The following is a 20,059-nucleotide window of genomic DNA, read 5'->3' on the forward strand; positions in this document are numbered from 1 at the left end:
AGGACTGCAGAGGAGCAAGGTCTGCGACCAGTGAGGAAATCGCGGAGACTCCGGCAGCGGAGGCAGAGAGCTGGTAAACCCACAGACTCACAAACAGAGGAGGAGCGGAGGGCGGCACTACAAGCGGTGGTGGAACTATCAGGAACTGTAGCGACCCAGTCAACCCGCGGGTTGGGCTCGGACAGCCGCGTTACGAGCTCAGAAACGGACCAGTCAGAACTTAATGGAGCCACCGGCCCAGGGGTGACCCCGCAGACATCGGGAGAAATTATTGAAGGCTGATGGTGGGGTCCTGCCGGGCACACAGTGCAAGGGGGCTGCGGAGCCGGCACCTACCGAAGTTGACGAGTGCAGCAGAACTGTTCGGATTTTCGTGAGTGATGTTGGGGGGTTGGGGGGCGGGGGGACGGGATTGTGGTTGCCGCCTTCGGTACCGAGTTTCACCCTTGAGGCCCGTAAGGCCACCGCAGTGTAGACTGCGGTTTTGGTGGGTGGTTGAGCAAGTTTGCTCTTCCTTAAGTTTGGATGGGGGCTGCTTTTGCGAAGTTAGGTCCTGTTCTGGGGGGGCGGGGGCCGAGAGTAGTTGGGGGGGCTCGAGGCGGGGGAGGTGGAGGGGGGACAATAGTTTTCATTTTCGGGGAGGGGTGGGACAGTGTCACCGAGTGCGACTGGACATGGAAGGGTGTTACATTCTGGCCTCTGACGTGGGACTATGGCTAATGCTGGCATGGTGAAATGTGTGACATGGAATGTGCGGGGACTCCATACCATGGCGAGGAGACATAAGGTTCACGCTTATCTAGTGCGTAGAGGAGTTCAGATTGTGCTCCTACAGGAGACGCACTTAACGAAGCAAGAGGGCATTGCGCTGCAGCGTAGGTGGAGAGGACAGTTATTTAACACCACGTACTCCGCCTTTGCGAGGGGAACTCTGATTTGGGTACGAGCGGGGACCCCCTTCCAAGTAGTTAGGCACACAATAGATCCGGAGGGTAGATTTGTGGCTATTGAGGGCAAACTCAGGGGCCGGGACATAGTGCTCTGCAGTGTATACGCACCTAATATAGACCAGTGGCCCTACCTCACGAAACTTTCAGGCGCACTGGCCGGGTACCTGACCGGTCCTGTCCTGCTGGGAGGGGACTTTAACTCCTTAGCGGACCCTACACTGGACAGGTCCCATCCACCATTGGGGACGTCCCCGGTACATCGGCTAGCGAAGCGCAGGCTTGAGTGGTAGGGGAGGTGGGGTCTGGAAGATGCCTGGAGGGCGCAACACCCCACAGAGAGGGATTACTCATATTACTCAGCGCTACACGATCTACACGTTAGACTAGATGCTTTTTTGTGCTCCCCGGCCGTGCTTCAGTCAGTGGCGCACACAGACTGACCACAACCCTTTATTATTGACGCTAGATTGGATGACCGAGGTTTCGAGGGTACCAATGTGGCAGCTGCGGCCTGACACACTGGATGACCCACCATACCAGGAAGCACTGGGAGAGAGGATAACGCAATACTTTACCGAGAATAGCGGATCCACGGCGACCAGAGCAATGGAGTGGGACGCTTTCAAGATAGTGGTTAGAGGACATTGTATAGGGAAGTATGCCGGGGTGCACAGGACCCTGTTGGAGGATTTGGACAAGGCGGAGGGGAGGTTACTAGAGGTTGAGGTGACGCGGCCTGATCACCCCGAGCTTCAGGAGGCGGTTTGTGAGGCTAGGGAGGCGGTGGCGTTTGAAGTGGAGAGGCTTCGCAGCTTCGACTACAAAAACTACTTGGTGAGAGCACACGCGGAGGGGGACAAAGCGGGGACGCTGCTGGCTTGGCTGGCTAACCCCACTAGACGTAGCCAACCGATCTTGGCCATAGAGAGGGGGGGAAGCGGCATGGTCACAGCCCAGATGGACATACTGGAGAGTTTCCGCTCGTACTATGGTACACTCTACAAGAGCGCACTGGAGGGGCTGGAGGGGGACATCGACGCTTTTTTGGAGGGGCTGCAGCTGCCACAAATTGACCGGGAAGAAGCGGAGGCCTTAGGCCGAGATATAGGGCTAGAGGAAATTAAAGGGGCGGTGAAACGGATGGCGCGGAACAAAACGCCAGGCCTGGACGGCTTGCCCATAACATTTTATGGTAGATACTTAGATCAACTGGCCCGAGGCTCCAGGAGGTGTACAAAGAGGCCAAGAATAGAGGTAGACTGCCTCAATCCATGTGCGAGGCATTGATGATCCCACTACTGAAGCCAGGAAGGGAGAGTACTGACCTGGCTTCGTACAGGCCGCTGTCAATGCTGACGACGGACTATAAAATCCTGAGCACCATCTTGGCGACCAGATTGCTGCAGCACATGCCGAGACTGGTTCATAGCGACCAGTCGGGGTTCATCCCTGCGAGGAACACCACCGCTAACATCCGCCGACTAATCCGATTGCTGGGGGACCCGCAGGCGGGAGTTCACGCGCCACTCGTCTTATCAATCGATATAGAAAAGGCATTCGATAGCCTAGAATGGGACTATCTATACAGCGCCATGAAGCGTTTTGGCCTTGGGGATGGATACATAGGTTGGACAAAGGTCCTATATGCATCAGCGGTGGCAGGGTGCGGGTGGGATCCCTTATATCGGACCGGTACCAAGTGGGTCGAGGCACCAGACAGGGGTGCTCGCTTTCCCCGCTGCTGTTTGCGCTGGCAATAGAGCCCCTCGCGGCGGAGGCCAGAACAGGCCATTACTACAGGGGGTTGACCTACAGAGGGACCCCGCAACTTATCTCCCTGTACGCAGATGATCTCCTGTTGTTCTTGGAGGACGCCGCAGACGCGCTAACCGGGGCAGAGAGACTTCTCGCGAAATTTGGCAGGATATCTGGGCTGCAAGTAAACTGGTCCAAGACCTGTTTGTTCCCACTGCGCCGGGGCGAACCGCGACCTGACATCCGACCGCTGCTCAATTGGGAGCCTCGTTTTCTTAAATACTTGGGAGTATATATTTACCATTCTGCGGCGGATCTGCTGGAGGGTAACGTGGGACGCTGCATAAGAGCACTGAAGGGCAGTAAGTCCTTTTGGGCCACACTCCCGCTTTCGGTGACAGGCCGAATCTCGTTAGTAAATTAGTAAAAATGATAGCTTTGCCGCGTCTCCTATATTACTTCCGCACGCTACCGGTGTGGATACCGGGCTCTGTTTTTCGGCAGCTGCGATCACTCTTAATCTCTTTCCTCTGGGGCACGGGAAGGCGCAGAGTTGCGATGGCGACCCTGACCCGGCCTAAGGACGAAGGGGGCCTAGCGGTCCCGGACTTCGAGCTTTACTATCTGGCGGCGCAGCTGCAGATTTTCACACAGGAGGTGGCCAGGGTGTACCGGGGACCGGAGCAGGACAGGGAGAGAAGCACCCCCCGGCATGTGCTGGCGTATATCACGCTGCAGCAGAGGCTGGTCACCGGCGACTTGTCAATGGAGGAACAAACGTTGAGGCAATGCTGGAACCGATCGCAGCGTCGCGCGGAAGTGCTGCGCCCGTATGCGCCGGAGATCCCGCTGGGTATGGTGACGGCGCTCCCGCACGGGGGGGATTGGTCGGGATTGCAGGCGTGGGAGGAGGCGGGCCTCCAAATGTTGGGCGACTTATATGAGGAGGGAGCGTTGCTCCCTTACCAAACCCTGCAGGAGCGGTTTGATCTTCCGAGGGGAGACTATCTGATGCACGCGGCAGTGACTGGAGCGATACAGGAGCACTGGGGAGAAGGGCTCATCGAGCCCACCACATCTACGGCTTGCCAATACACCATGATGTCTGCTGGCACTTACAGAGCAGTGGCTTGTCTGTACTCTAGAATGCTGCGCGAAACCTTACAACCGATGACGACGCTGAAGGCGAAATGGGAACTGGACTTGCAAACCGAGATCCCAGATACTACGTGGGCGGGTATAGTAAGAAGAGCCAGGAAGAGCACCCGAAACGCACGCTTCCAGTTGATACACTTTTACATCCTCCACAGGGCCTACCTCACACCGGGTAAACTTGGGAAATATTTCGGAGCGGACGATGCGGCGTGCCCTAGATGCGGCGCTATAGGAGCAGAGCTAGGGCACATGCTTTGGGACTGCCCTCACCTGCGAGAATACTGGAGGGAAGTGGGCGAGACACTGGCTGAAGCGACGGACAGAGACTTGCAGTATGATAAGGCGGTCTGTGTCCTACACTGGTTCCCCCACACGCCCAAAAACAAGACCACAAGTAAATTCATAGACATGGGCCTCCTCCTGGCAAAAAGGGAGGTGACGAGACTCTGGAAGTCGAAGGTGGGTCCCACACATAGGAGGTGGTTTAAGGAATTGCAGAAATGGGCGGCGAGTGAAAGTACGCTCAGATATCAACTGGCGAGTCGTAGGGCTGATGATAGGGCGCTAGAGACGGCCACGGAGTGGGAAATGTTAGTGCAGGCCCTGCGCAACAGCGCGGTTGAGGAGGAAGTGGAGCCCTCTGATCCTGATGATGGTCTCCAGACAGTTCCACCCACACAGACACAGTAGATAGGCATTTATTTCTGATACGTACCCAAGACCACACGTCACGGCCGAGACCAGTTGTAGGCGAGGGCACTGGCGGGTGGGGTGGGAGGGAGACAAGGGGATAGGCCTGGGAAGGGGAACTGGTTGGGTGGGGGAGCAGAGGGGGTGAACATTTAAAAGCGGAATATAGGCATCCCTTAATGTGATGAACAACTGTACGGGGGGCACGGGGTTACGTATCAAGACCTACATGTTACCGCTGCCCGGCCTCTGGGATGTGGGCTTTCAAGCTGTGTATGGGAGCCTTAGGGCCAGAAAAGAACGCAGCACTGGCATTTGCGGTGCAGGATCCTTATGTATGTGAGCTGACTATCCTATTGTCCTGCAATAAAAACGGTTTTAAAAAAAGACCTTCGACAGTCTAGAGTGGGACTTTCTCCATACTATGATGGAGGGCTTGCATTTAGGGCAAGGATTTGTGACTTGGACTAGGTTATTATATATGGACCCCACAGGGTGAGTGAAAACAGGTAGGGTTATCTCGGAGAGATAAAACGTTGGTCATGGGACCAGACAAAGCTGCTTCTTGACGCCTTTACTTTTTGCACTAGTGATGGAACTAGTAGCTAGCTGTTCTAAATCAGGGTTCAGGTATCGAGGAATACTGCCTGGTTATAAGTAGCATTACATTGCTTTGTAAGCCGATGGCCTATTAATACTTCTTCGAGACAGAACGGCGGACTTAGAGGGGGACAGGTACTTACTCAAAGATTTTGGTTTGATATCGGACTGGGGGTCAATTGGCAGAAATCTCGCCAGTTCCTGATGCTTGCGAATCGCAGACCTCCCTAAGGGACTAGGAGTGCTGCAATGGGAGCCACGATGCCTACAATATCTGGAGGTAACAATGATTCATGGCCGGAATGACTTGCTAGACAAGAATATTGGGAAGGCAGTTTGCATGCTTCGCGCATGCACGGACTTCTGGAAGACGCTTCCCCTGTCCATCGCGGGACGGATTCCTCTTCTTAAAGTGGTTGCCCTTCCCTGACTTTTGCACTTTTTCGTGACTCTACTTCTCTGGATCTCCCTGGTGCTGATCTGTGAACTGCATTCCCCCATTATTGCTTTTATGGAGAATAGGCTATAGGAGAGTAGCCCTAACGATGCTACAGCACTCTGTGGGAGTGGGTGGTATGGCTGTCCCAGAGTTTGAAACGTACTACCTTGAGGCACAGCTCGAGTGGCTCACTCAGTGGCTGGCGGGGAGAACGACTCAAGGCAGTGAGATGGAACAGATTGTACCGGACAGGCACCAACTGTTTGGAGTACTCCAGCAGACGGGCAACCCTGTGACGAGATACATTGGAATTCAGAGTGCTACAACGCAGTTGGGTCAGGAGTCAACAAAAAAACTCAAACGCAGCTCCCATACTCGCCTGACATGTCCCTGGAAATATTGGGGCTGCTACCACCGGGGGGGGGACTGGCGGGGATTGATGAATTGGATAGCAGTGGGGGCAACACGTATGGATGATCTGTTCTGTACGAGGGAGCTCCTTCCCTTTGAGGATTTCAGTCAAGAGTTTGATTTATCCCAGGGACACTTCCTGATACACAGGGCAGTGATGGCTGCAGTTCGGAAGCACTGTTGTGCAGGTCTCTCAGAACCTGCTCCTCACAAGAGATGCAAATACCTGGTCATGTCCTCTGGCACATTCAAAGCGGTCACCTGCCTATATAAAGCGATCAGGAAAGATATGATGTAGATCCTGGAGGATATATGGACCCACTAGGAGGAGGACCTGGGAATACCCATACCTGAGAGCGACTGGGCAACGTTGCTGGAGCGGACAAATCTCTATATCCTACACAATAAAAAATTGGTCACAGTAGCAACAATTTCACAATGAGGGAACAATAAATGGTGGCATTCACAACAGCAACATCTCAAGTTTCGCAGTGGATGTGATTTATTTTCAAGGCATAAATTACTTTTTGTAGACAACTCAGTTGTTCAAACATGTGGAACATCACTGAATACGTGACGATGGTGCTCTGGTGTGGGAATAGGTGGGGGTGTTCTGGGTCAAAGTGAGTGAGTGCGGGAGATTGAGAGGGGAGAGGTAATGTGACATATATACATTAAATTTACATATTAGTACCTGTCCGGCCTATAACAGGCCAAGTTTTTTGTATATACACATAGCACTATAGTGACACTGATAATGAATTTTAACTGCGTTGTCTACAAAAAGTAACTTATGCCTTGAAAATAAATTGCATCCATTTATTTTTTCCTTATTGTGAAATTGTTGCTATTGTGACCAATTGTTTTTTGTACTGCCATTTTGACCAGGGTCAGGTAGAATTTCGGGTAACCCTATTGATACTTTATATCCTACGCAAAGCATACCTCACCCCAGAGAAAACAAACAGGCATTTCAATACAAGTGGAACGGCATGTCAGTGATGTGGGGTAGCGGGGGTGGATTTCTTTCACATGCTGTGGAATTGCTCATCGCTAACACACTACTGGGAGGAAATAACCCATACACTAGCGAAAATCACACTAAGGAAGGTCCCCTGCACTCCGGGACACTGCCTATTGAGCTGGTTCCCCCACACTGCCAAAACCAAAGTGACCAGTAGATTCTAGAACCCAGCTTTTATTTTAGTGAAAAGGAAACTCAAGAAACTGGTCAGCAACGCCCCCCCCCCCCCCCCCCCTCCCCGAGTTACAACGTGGCGCCAGAGTTAGAGAGCTGGGCAGAATATAAGAGTGAAGTGCTGCTTAAGGAGGCCAGGCAGGGACGGGATTCCATGAAGTGGCCAGGGCCTGGGAGGCAGTAGTTGACAGCCTAAACGATCCGTAGCGGGCTGCGTCCCCTGGCAACACAGCAAGCCTAAACACAGATTGTTCTGCCTACTGGGATTACGATTTCATTGTGTACACACTATAGAAGCTACCCCAAAGTTGTAGTCACTAACATTGCGTTACCATTTTCCTAAGAGCACTATAGGAGTGCTGGGCATGTCAACAATTGTGAAGGGCTATCCTCACACACCACCAGGTGTCATGCTTCATTATAGGCAGCCCTCGCTCTCTAAAAACCCGGTTTGATAGAGAGCGGGTCTACACCTGAAGATAGGGAGGCACTTCTAATCATTTAAGTGGAGGCCCATGGAAATAGTGAATTAAAAACCAATGTAGTACCCCAAATCACATTTAATCATAGGGTGTATTAATTGATATTAAAATACCGGAATGTGGGGAATAGGGGAGCTATTACCCCATCACCTCGGTTACCATTTAACCCTGCTCTATATCAAACCGGGTGCATGCAAACCTCGCAATTCCACACAGAGGAAAACAATTAGAAGGATCACATGCATCTGGAGGTGGAAGAGGGTGAAATACCAGCCAGGTGGCAACTAAGACATGAGAGGTTAAATCAGGAGTTTAAGATTGAATGGATTAACTACTCTGGTAGGGTTACCTTCATCTGAGGTTAATGAAAGCTATACGAGAGAGGGATGCAGTTCCTTTCCCCTTTGTGAAGTGGTGGCACGTAGCACTGAGAGTAAAAGATGTGTGCTGTCATGTAGCCTGATGACCTATCAGGAAGGGTTGGACCCACGAAGTGTTCGGTTGTAAGGCATGAGAAAGCAGAGCAGCCAAGCTTGGGTGAAAACAACATCAAGGAGTATCCTTATCAATCAAGGAGACCGCAGAAAGTAATGTTTCCATTTGACAGGGCCTCACTACACAAGGGCTGTTTCTGGTACTTCTGAAAGCACAGAAAATGGCACACATTCCTTTAATCCTAAGCCTTTTCCTACACAAGAAGTATCACTGGGGCAGGCTGTGTTTTTAAAAAGGCAGACCCCGCCCGTGCTGTGTTTTGCTCAAGGAAGAGCATATTATCTATTATGTGGATGTGGTGGGGGGATTGGGTATGTTACCATGTCACCTTATTTTAGAGGTCAATAGATAAATAAGATGGGAAGTAGGCTATATTCCTACCTGCCTGTGTTATGTTTCTGCCCCCATTTTTACGAGTAACCTCAGACGCGAATGTTGTCCAGTGTGATTGAGAAATTAATTATAAAGAAATGTATGGTGCCCATATGATGAAAAGTGTAGACTTGATGCTTTGGATCACTACAGTTCTTGACACTTTCCTTATTCAAACAGTCTTCAAATACACATATTTGAAACAAAAGTAAAAAAGATACTGCGCTACAGGATGTTTCAAAACACGCAGATAATATATATAATGCAACTCTTACTTTTTTTAATGCTTGGCCTCTTACCTGATCAGATTTCAGAACCATTTCCTCCTGGCAGAGTCTAGTCATATCCTGGGCAGAGATGGTTACACTGATCTCTGCCACACTTGTTTCTGAATTGGAGTAGGGAAGTCCGTGGCCATAGATATCATCTTCATCACTTGAGGATGCATGGCCAGCTTCATCGTGTTTGTTTTGAACAGCATTGGCTGCTCCTTCAGAAGGTCCAAGGCATCTTTGTTTAGCAGACTCTTCAATGTGAGATCTCTTAACGTGACTGTTTTCAGGATTTAAAGCTTCCTTAGCAGGGCCAGGTTGGGGATGAGCCGATATATTTCTAGGGGCAGTGTCTGTTAAGTCAGAATGTCGCTCTTCTGTACTAGTTTCATCACTTTTCCTATTGGATGATGATCGCTTATCTTCTCCTATTAAACAGAACACATCTAGAGAATCTTTGTTTATTAAGTTGTTTTCTAAAACTAGACTACTTGTTTCAGAACTGCGCTTGTTATTCGACTTGTCACCTAATGCATGCTGTCCAGTGAAACTATTTCTTTCTTGGAAGGACAATAGTATGCCATCTTTTTCAAAGATTATTTCTTGTCTCTGTTCAGTTTTTTCATAATCTCCAGAATTCACAAGAGTGCACAGAGAAGAGTCAGGAGTGATTGTAGCATGTGATGTAATCGATGTAAATTCTTCAGGTTTCAGGTCCATACTCTGTGGTAGGATCTTTGTGTCTTCGTCGTCCAACTGACTACCGGATTCAGAAGAATGAAGTACACTGAACACATCAGAGCCGTTCTCGGGCTGCAAGAGGCCGTGAGACTCCCCACTGTACACACTGTCTCGATCTGGGGAATCAGTACTCCATTGATCTACACTACTACTCATCAGGCTTGTGGTACCAGAGAAGAAATCACTGTTTAATAAGTGTGGACTATCACAAGGGAGCCGACGCTCATAGCTTGGTGTAGTTTCCAGAGAGCTATATTCATGCCTGTTACTTCCACTTTCTGCTTTGTGGAAAAGAGACATACAAAAGAAGCATTTAAGCATTTCTTGCAGATTAAGAACATATTTTATGTGGGTTACAAACTACAAAAACATGCTATAGTCGCATAAAAACATACACAAAGTTGCATCTTTTCCATTTCCTTACCCTTTTTTCCTCTTTCTTTTATATTTCACTTCACCTAAGTCCCAAAACTTGCACACAACCTCGATTACAACTTTATCATTCGAACCTAGCAGCTGCGTGGCAGATCTGTTTAGGTCAGGTGTAGTTAAAAAGTTCAAACAATGCTATTGATAAGCGAAGATTGTCAAAATGCAAACACTCACATGCAATATTACCAATTGCCTCAACTGAGCAGAAATTGCAGATTTTTCAACATTGAATGTCACATGGAATGCCCAATCAGGCACAAGTGTGCTCGAGGTGACCCAGTCGGATCAGAAAACTAGGATAAGCAATGATGTACGTTCTGCCAAATAAACACCATTTCAGTAACATCTACCAATACCACAGAGATGGTAAAAATACTTACATTTAGCAATGGTTTATCAGCATAAGCATCCTCCCCACAGCAAGTGCTTTAGATCTTTCCCTACAGATGACGAGAACACCACTGTACCTATCCCACCTGTTAAATTACATTTTACAGCATAAGAGTGCTAACTAAGAAATATCTCTGAACATGACAAATCCAAATGTGTCAAAGAGATTTTCCCTATTTGATATTAAGGATTTACAAAAATCTTATGAACGTGAAGGCCCAGGATGAAGTGCGTAAAAGGTTTCTCTTTAATTTGTATTTTTCGTGTTTAGTTGGACCATCAACCTCTATCAAATAGAGGCTTGGTGGTCTCATATGAACCTGGGCAGGATATAAGCGGAGCCGGTCCATTAGGACGTCCTCGTCGACATGGGAGAGCTAGGAAAGAATTTTCCCGTGGAATACTGGTGCAGGGGGTATTCATAAGGTGAGGAATCCACAGGCAGAAGTATCCATCAGAAAGGTAATTTACAAAAACACCCTCATCAAAGCTCTACCAATACTTTAAAAAAGAAAAAGTAACTTCAGCGTCTTTTTACCGACTAGCAGTTGCCCAGATTACCCTATAGATCCACAAGTAACCCCATCTTAATGTGATTCTGAATACCCACATGCAACAGATATAAGCCTCTTCGTGAATTTAAAAAAAAGATGGCAATGGTAAACAGCTATAAAGTTAATTAACTTACATATGGTTCTTTTGTAGACTTGCTAACTTTATTGAATTCAGTAACTAGCACCATATATCTGGGAGGGGAGATAAAAGATTGTCTTTATTTCAAAAACATTTTTAGGACCTCCTGTACATCCCTCATTCCCAGAGTTTACTCACTGTTTATTGACATTTAGCGTGTGTTTGCTAGGGTTCACACTGTGATGGCTTTCCGTCTTGTGCTATGCACTGTAACACAGCTAGGATCAACGTGGATGCAAGTATACCGCTTATATGTTAGGTTCAGAACTGGGAGGAAGATATCTGTGACTCAATGCGCTGTGGGACTAAACATGGTTGCTCCTGTCCCTCATGCTTTTTCCCCTTGCAATAGAACCCTTTACAGAGCACCCAATAGCAAGAAACATACCATGGAAATCGTCTAACAGATGGGTACAAGTCATTTTGCTTCGGCTATCCTGAAGGCAATCAAGAAGATGTCTTGATTCTTTAGACATTCATTTGACATGTGGGCCAGCAGAGCGGTGGTAAGCCCCACACTCCCCTGACCCCATCCTCACCCATTATGTCCCCTTTGGTTGTCAGAGACTATTGGTTGCCTGGGGTAGAAGCCAATGACAACACGGACCAAAACCCCACTCCATTCCTTTTTTGACACCAATCCCTGGTGACTATTGGGCTTTCTGCTCCCCGGGGCAGAAAGACAGGTGGGGAACCCACCAATATTTCCCCCAAGTGGACAGAACAGCAGTCTGGTTCCAGGGGATGGGGTCTGCAATTCTGTGCCAGGGTGGGCAAGTCTGCACCCATTCTGTTTTTCACTTTTCCCCTCTGATGCTCTGGTAGGCGCCCTCACCCACTTCTACGATGGCCAGATAGGGTGTAAACACCACAATCTGCCCACCAAAGGGACCTTAAAGCCCACCAGAATACCATGAAAAAAGTGCAAAAAGAAATGGGGTGGGGCAATAGACCGTCTTTCCATCTGTATCCACTGAGGGGCACCAGACAATACATCTGTCCCCACGCGGAGGCAGAATGGGGGGTTTAATCCCCTCTCTGCACACCCATATTTCAAAACAAACATTTAATAAATGGCTTAGCATTGTGGGGAAGGTGTCAGCATTAAAGAGGATAAGCACTCCATGGAAGTGCATGTGTTTACTTGTTCTGTCCTCAGTGTTTTACTTCTACCTTCCCTCTGTCCACTCCCTCCCTCACTTCACGTGTTGCTTCCTGCCCCCAGACTCAGCAGGGCATTTCCAAGCATGGGCCACTGTGAAATCCGTCACTAAACTCCAGTGTTCCTTTGAAGTGAGAACAACTGCTTGAGGCACACTTTGAAAACAGTGCTGTGTGTGTTTGTTTATGTAGGCTTCATTACAGCCACCAGAAAAGCACAGCAAATCTCAGCTAACTGAACAAAAGCGGAGTCATTGCCCTTTAACAAGGCAATGTTAGCTTCATTTGATGTTTTGACTGGTGAACTTTTAATGTGATAAAATGTAGCATTCGAGGTTGACTGCAGAGCTTATTGAAAAGTGACCTTTAAAAAACACACGATGTGACTGAGATCTTCCTGCTTAATTTCTGTACCGACTAACATTGTTCTCATTTCCTACACAAACTATGGCAGGCATGAACAACAGACACAAATTAACAGTTGTGGCAGGAAGTTTCATATAGACTTAGAAACAACTGCTCATTAGTGCACATTTTTATCTAGTTGTAAGGGTTTAAGAGTTTCAGTACACTGCTCTCAAGGGCTAGCCTTCCCTCCATTAAATAGGTTACTTATATGTAACCAACATTTCTCATAGACATGTAAAGACTGGTTTTAAAGACTTGCTTGAATAAATGCATTGCAGCAATTTGCTTTCTGTGGTTCTTTCTTACAAGCTGGGTCAATTATCTGGCAAATTTCCATCTGGTAAGCTCCTATCCCACCAAGCGCTCTCGTCTCTCACCCACTGCAAGGGCAGGCTGCCGGACTAAATAGGGTTTGAACCAATACCCAACTAGGGCTCGTCCAACAGTTGATCAACTGCCTTTTGGAGCAGTCAAGAGCATGAGTGGGCCTTGGGACATGACCCGCGGCACAAAAATAGGTATCCTTGGGCCGAGCAGGTGTAGGTGAAATCTGGGCCTTGAAACATTGTGTAAGTTCTGCTCAGGCCTTCCACCTGCATTGCTCTTCTGCTGCTTTGTTCACTCATGATACCCATTTGTACAGCAGTAGGTGCATGCCTTCCTTCAAAAAGGTGCACAACTACTGCTCATGTCCCCAACTTCTACACTTGGGGGAGCGGTGGCGCAGCAGCTAGAGCAGCTGACTCCGGAGCGCAGGGCCAGCGGTTTGATCACTGGCGCTGGTGGCAGCTCAGCATCATGTGACTCTGGGCAATAGCTCACTTATTCTCCCCAACGGAAACTATAAACATGAAGTCATTGTATAAATATTACCAGCACTCTGGCATTCCCAGATAATTATCACTAAGATAAAGGAATACATTTAGAATTTGGCAGAGTGGGTGCAATGAAAATAATTGTTGCCAACGTGCACTTGTGTATTAAACTTTAACTTAACAATATAATCCACCAAGTGCTTCAACCACCTGCGCCGTGTCCACAGGAGCTCAAAAGCAAAACTGGAATTACCTGCAAGAAGAGAAATCTCTTTGTGCTGGTGGGAGCACTATTCTTAATACTGTGGGGTATTAATCCAAATGTTTTATTACGGGATTCAAACTTGTAGCCAGAAGTTCATTCAGTTGTGCATAATCTTTATTCATGAAGTGCATTAGTCATCATGCACAATCCAATGTAATGTTTTCACCAATAGTTGACATTCAGCAAAAACCCAATGCATTTCGGGTCATACATCGACCCTTCGTCAGGGGTCATATCTTGTTAGAAGAAATGCTCCGGTGAGTTGTCTCTATCGCTTGCGGCTCCTACGGAATGCCGCGCTGCAGTGTAAGTGTTTCATCATTAGTGGGAGCAACGCCATAAATCGCTTGCATGCCTGATCTGCCAAACTTGTGATTCCCCCGCCCCATTTATTGTGGACAGTCCTCCACCATGAGAACTGAGGCCATAGCCTCTGTTGACCTGGCAGACCAACCACAAAGCTCTAAATGAGCCTGTAAGATAGTATATAACGTCAAAGGGTTATAATTGGGATGCAAACGGTAAAATCCAAATATTTGAAACTTTTGAGATAAGCTCCAATGTTGTATTTCATTAATCCAATCATTAAATTGATGCTAGTTATCAACATGTAGCAATCATCCCTGACATTTGGCTAAAAATAAATCAATGGCATGGGTTTCTAGCCCTAAGAGTAGAACAGTCGGGTATTTGTAAAAAATAAAAAAATAATAAAGATTAGTTAGACTAGGTAAGTCTCATAAATACAAGAGTCTTCATCAACAAGAAAGGCAGTTTATCTAAAATAAAGAAACATTTTCCATTATGTGCTGCAAATGCAAAGAATGTCCAAAAGATTAGAATGACAAATGACTGCCGGACACAGCTCTGCATAAGTAACTTTTTACAAAAGACAAATAAACAAAACATAATGCCATTTCCAGACAGAGAAATACAAGTTGCAAATCTAATGCACCTTTAGAAACCGTTGCGCATTTCTGAAGTCCTGTCAGCAAGAAACAGGGCCATATTTGGCTTTTGTTGACAAAGGTTGGTCAACTTGTCAAATTTCATCAGAGGGGCAGCTCTGTAGATGACACCAGGCTTGTAAGCATAGACACATTAAAAAGAGAATCATCCCTGTAAGGAAATGCCTCTTTTTGCATGATCAACCCAAAATGTTTTGGACTCCAAGAGTGTACAAAGGCCTGCTAATCAGACCTCACAGCCAGTGCTCTCACCCCTAAAAGTATACGTTTGATTGGCTTATACCCAACTGATATAACTTTGCTTACTTGTGAGTCCCTAGTATTTGGTATCAAGGGTGCTCATGGGCCTTTGGTGTACCATCTGAGCTGCAGCACTTATTATGCCACCCTAGATGTGATAACGTGAAAAGCTGTCTCCCAGCTTGCCAATGCACACTGGCAGAGCTGTTTTAAACTGCTAACTAGACTTTATCATTTAAATTAATGGCAAAGCCCAAGCCGCCCTTTTTTAATATTGAAGTCACCCCTACAGCAGCTCTATCGAGACCAAGGGCAGGGTGCTGTAAATTAAAAAGTAGGACATGTTTTTTTATATGTCCCAACAATAGAGGCCTGGCATTGGAGGAGATGTTACCTCTCCCTGGCAGGAAGCCACACAGGGTGTGAGCCCACAAGTCAAGTTTAAAGATGAAGCTATCTTTTAGGGCAAATAGTGGACACACACAAGAGGGGCTGCTCTTTTGTTCAGGTAGACGGGCTGGGGTTGGTGACAGAGAAGAGAGACCATTTGCGAAACCGTTTTTTCCGTGGCCATGTAGCCCTCAGGTAGCCCTACCTCTAGAGTGGGCTTCCAAGCTCCACACACCGAGAGAGGGGTTTTGCCATCTTGGGAGTGGGTAGTATAGTGCACTCTTGGGTAGCTACATGCCATACATTGCAGGAAGTCGTTATCAGGCGGTGAAGGTGCTAGTAGCCCATTTGCTAGTAATCGCTGCCTCCCCGAGGGCACTCTCTGGCCATAAATATGGCACCCCTGGCACCCAGACCTAGGATCACATCTGGACTGGCAAGAGAACCAAAGGACTACTGCCCTGCTGTTCTCTGGACCTGTCAACAGAGGCTGCACCAACCACTAAGCTGAACCTGAAGGTCCTTGGGCAAGCAAGCAAAGAAAGGACTGTGCCTGTGATTCCTGGCTCAATAAAAAGTCGCTCCTGAGCCCCAGAGAGAAGAGGTGAACTCAAGAGTCAGCTGGTTGACTTCCAGTTACAGCACCAGGGCCGGAAAAGCTGACGTGTCTCGTCCTGACCAGTCAGTAGCCACAATCGCCTGACTGCACACTGACCGCCAACATGCAGCCGGTAATATCAAGTCCTGACACTCAAACGTCGCACCAGAGTCTGCTGGACATGGGAGAGTCGCCAGAGTTTCATTGCACAAGACAGACACTAGCTTTTACCCAAGTGAACTTTTATTGCTGTGACCAGTAATCCTGTGGCAACTGGACTTTTGCAGGGCCAAAGAGGACTTAAAGGGATACCAACCCCTGTAGCCAAATTTGCGCCACCTGGACCATGGACTAAGGAGCAGCCCCAGGAACCCCCTGGTGACCATACAGCATCCTCAACCTTCCGTTTCCCTTGCAGTGGGATGACTCCGTTAAAGGGTATAAAAGTTCACCCATGTAGCCTGCAAAGGTAACTGTCCTGCAACTCCTTACTGGTACCCTTGACCTCCACCCTACCGTAGTTGGTTGCCCAAACCAAGCCAGAATAGCCAAACACAACTATAAAAGTTTGACATAGTTTCCAAACTTTCCGCTTACCAATGCTTGTTGGAATTTTGCGCGCAACAGTGAGTTATGATTTACTTGAAAATCTATATCACTGGAACCTTGTTGTCAATTCTGTTCCCTTAGGTGTCTAAAAATCCACTGAAATAAGATCTATTTTTCTAAAGTGGTGTTGGATTTGTTTTGTGTTGCGTGATTTTCTTATTTTGTTGTTTTGGTGCTTCTAAATGCTTCACACTTGTTCCTTACTTCAGCGCTAAGATTTAACAAATGATAAATACCAGGTCGGTATTGGAATGTATTACAAGTTGAGGTCGCACAACCACACCATATAATACACCACATTCCTCACAATACCTAATGATGTAAAGGAAGATAAGCCGTGAAGATGGATCCAAGATACAAGTAACAAAATATTAGTTGAATTATTGACTTGACGCGTGTGGCAAAGATTGAGAAGCAGTGAAGCAAAGAAAAAGTCTGGCACGTGGCTAAAAAATGACAAGCTGGCAATAAGATAGCCGTTGCAAGGATTTGTAACCTGGGCATGAATCTGGAGAGATCTAGCATTATCTCAATCAACTGCTGGAAAAAAAGAGAGAAGGTCTCACCAGGACAGAAGAAACCCTTGAGGCCAATGGACTGACAAGAGCCAAGACGTCAAACTCTATGACTCAATATTGAACAATCAGAATATAGCAATCCATCAGCTAGCTACAGACTCAGAAGTAAATTCATCACACCTTATGGACAGCTTCACAAGGGCTGCAAGGCTTGAATACTAACTACATGAGACAGACAAGAGATTTCCTTCTGTGGACCATAAGCTATGGTTAATACGTTTACCAACATGTAATCGCCCGTGTCAGCATTTGGCACATTTGGATGGGGTTTCTGGGCAGTTGTGAATGTGTTAGATGTGTGTTTTATGTTCTCTGTTTGCAAGACATTTCGTGCTGACAATACAAATGTCCTTCATTTACTGGAATTTTCAGTGCTGAACCAAACAAAAGAAACTCCCCATCTGAGGAACAAATTAATGTGCCTTGTTCTACCCTGAGTTTTCTGGTTTTCCTTTTTCTGTGAGCAAAAATGTTGTTGCAAATTCTTATTTTAATAAGATGCTAACTTTTTGGTAGAAGTGGTAACATTCTATACCAAGAGATGTAATTTATTTGTGGAAAGTTAATCTGCATGCAGTGGACACTTTCAGAAGGCTGTAGCCAAGGTTTTGCCTATGTATGAACTGAGGTCAGTAGCTCAGTTACTAGAACATGTGGCTTAGAAATTCCAACATACTTAAAATTCACTAAACTGGCTAAATATCTCAATCATAATCCGCTGGGATGGAGTATTAAAGGGTAGGCAGCAAATGTGGGAACTATGCCGCCCTTCAACAGACCCTTAACGGTAGCAGCCATTAACCGAAGAGATACATTCTCTAGGGTAATCATGAATATGGTTACAGGTTGTCTTTTATATAAATCTATAAACTCACTGTCTCAAAGGGGAGAACATGTATGGTCATTTTAAGAATTAACACCCAAGCCAAGATTGTCAGATTTTGGAATTCAGTAAATATGAATTTGGATATAAATAGGGTTTAAACTTTTTTTCTGTAAAAAAAAAAAAATGTAAGTAATAACTCCACACAGTACACAAGTGAAATAAAAATCTGTGACCGTAAACGTATAGTGGATAGTTACCTGGTCTTTTCTTTTTTCTCCTCTTCACCTTAATGGATTTCACAATAAGCTCCTGGTCAAACTCTTCAGTGCTGATTGTGCTGAACCGTTGAGAAGGGGGTGGGTCCTCTCTTAAAACTTCCGGCGCTTCATAGTCCCCTGCTGCAGTTGAGCTAGAACCACTGTCCACTGAATTGAGTGAGCTTGTTTCACTTGCTGCATGGTATCCTCCTCTCCTTAGGTCACCGCTCCCAGAGTCCTCCACCTTTTCATCAAAACTAAGGCTTTGCAAATGGATTTTCTCAGAGAATATACCACATTCTATGTCGTTTTTCACAGACGAAGGCACAATATGTTCACCATCACCACCTGTGGGGATGGTGTGTGGCACAGCAATAAGTGATTCTTGCTTAAACTGGGTTGAGTAGGATTCCAAAGGAGAAGCAGGCCTGAATGATGGCTTTAGACTCATTGGAGACTGTAATTTCGTATTTCCATCAAAAGCTGCCAACACAAAAAAACAATTCTGTACCTCTTTACCACACATTTATGCAAGTCAAGTACAGTGCATGATAAAGCAAGATCTGTTAAATATTTCTATAACTGGAACCCCATTCAGCCCAAGGCCAATGAATATCTGTTAAATATGGGAGACTAGAGGGGCCCTTCATCATATTCTGAAGGGGGGGGGCATCATTTTTCATTAGGCCACTGTTTTCAGAAAAACCCAAACATATGCAGAGATTTTACGTTTCGCAGGTCCATGCTTGAGTGGCACATCCAGACTGGGTTTTTAGGTCGAGCCTACCGCTGCGCATGCGCTGTTGCTCGACTTTTACTAAGGGGCATTTCAAAGTGCTGCCCACAAGCTTTTCTTGGCCTGAAGCTTGCGTGCATGTGCACGTGCACAGCCACCATCTGCCTTTCTTATCTCTTCCTCCTCATTGGCCATTACTTTCACTTTCGCGGCAATGGCTCTCCTCCAAGAATATTCAGGAGAATATTCTGAGTTCTAGGTACCAAAAACTCAAATTCTAAGCAATGACGGAGTGTACTGCAGCAAATACATCAAATATTGGGAGCCCTACATGCAAGGTAATTTTTTTGTACAAAAGGCACATATATTTTGTCCTTCGAAACTCTTACAAAACATGTAAAACTTTCGAGATGGCCTCAAACTCCTTCTGAAATGACTTCACCAGAGGTTAAAGATGCTTTTCTTGAAAGTTCTGTGCTCAGTTTGGAAAGGTGGCCCAAGAATCCACGGGTGTTAACTTATTTTTAATACAGAAATAAGCACTGTACTTTCAACTAAGTGCATGCCAACTGTGGAGCCCGCTGGAACCGACTTCATTAGCAGCCCTCTGTGTGATTCCCACATCTAGTCTCTCATGCCCACTCCACCTGGCCCTCTCCTGCCCACTCCACCTGGCCCTCTCCTGCCCACTTCACCTGACCCTCTCCTGCCCATTCCACCTGACCCTGTCCTGCCCATTCCACCTGACCCTGTCCTGCCCATTCCACCTGACCCTGTCCTGCCCATTCCACCGGACCACTCGCCTCGTCCTCTTTCACATTCCCCATGAAATTCATGGACCTCAGTGCGTAATAATAAAATATATATAAGTGCAGGTACCCAAACGTTTTTTAGGAGGCCACCACCCACTTCAGCACTGGCGCTATATCACTCATGGCATAGATACTGCCCTAAGTTTGGTTGGAGCAAGCAAATTAAGAGAGCCTGCCTTCCACCAAGGGTCAATGTGATACCTGCGCTACCCATCTTTCGAAGTCACATGTCCGATAGATAGCTCACTCCAGAGGCCTTTCAGAGACCATACTTAGATCTGAATTCACCAAACTGACTGAACTATGACTATCACTCTAGAG

General features: G+C 46.9%; 1 protein-coding gene across 2 annotated transcripts in view; it reads right to left on the bottom strand.

Annotated features, from left to right (window-relative positions):
• The window catches only part of TECPR2 (tectonin beta-propeller repeat containing 2), a 616,143-nt gene that overhangs the window by 346,784 nt on the left and 249,300 nt on the right, over nucleotides 1–20,059 (bottom strand). The window contains exons 9-10 of one of the 2 annotated variants that reach the window (XM_085626337.1): nucleotides 18,191–18,673; nucleotides 8,847–9,838 (exon numbers count right to left, since the gene is read on the bottom strand). In XM_085626337.1, coding sequence (XP_085482463.1) covers nucleotides 8,847–9,838; nucleotides 18,191–18,673 — 1,475 coding nt within the window. Of the gene's footprint in view, nucleotides 1–8,846; nucleotides 9,842–18,190; nucleotides 18,674–20,059 lie in introns of both variants that reach the window. The other variant, XM_085626336.1, reaches the window with a different exon arrangement.

The sequence above is a fragment of the Triturus cristatus genome, chromosome 9 (genome assembly GCF_964204655.1).
Source record: "Triturus cristatus chromosome 9, aTriCri1.1, whole genome shotgun sequence".
Taxonomy (NCBI): domain Eukaryota; kingdom Metazoa; phylum Chordata; class Amphibia; order Caudata; family Salamandridae; genus Triturus; species Triturus cristatus.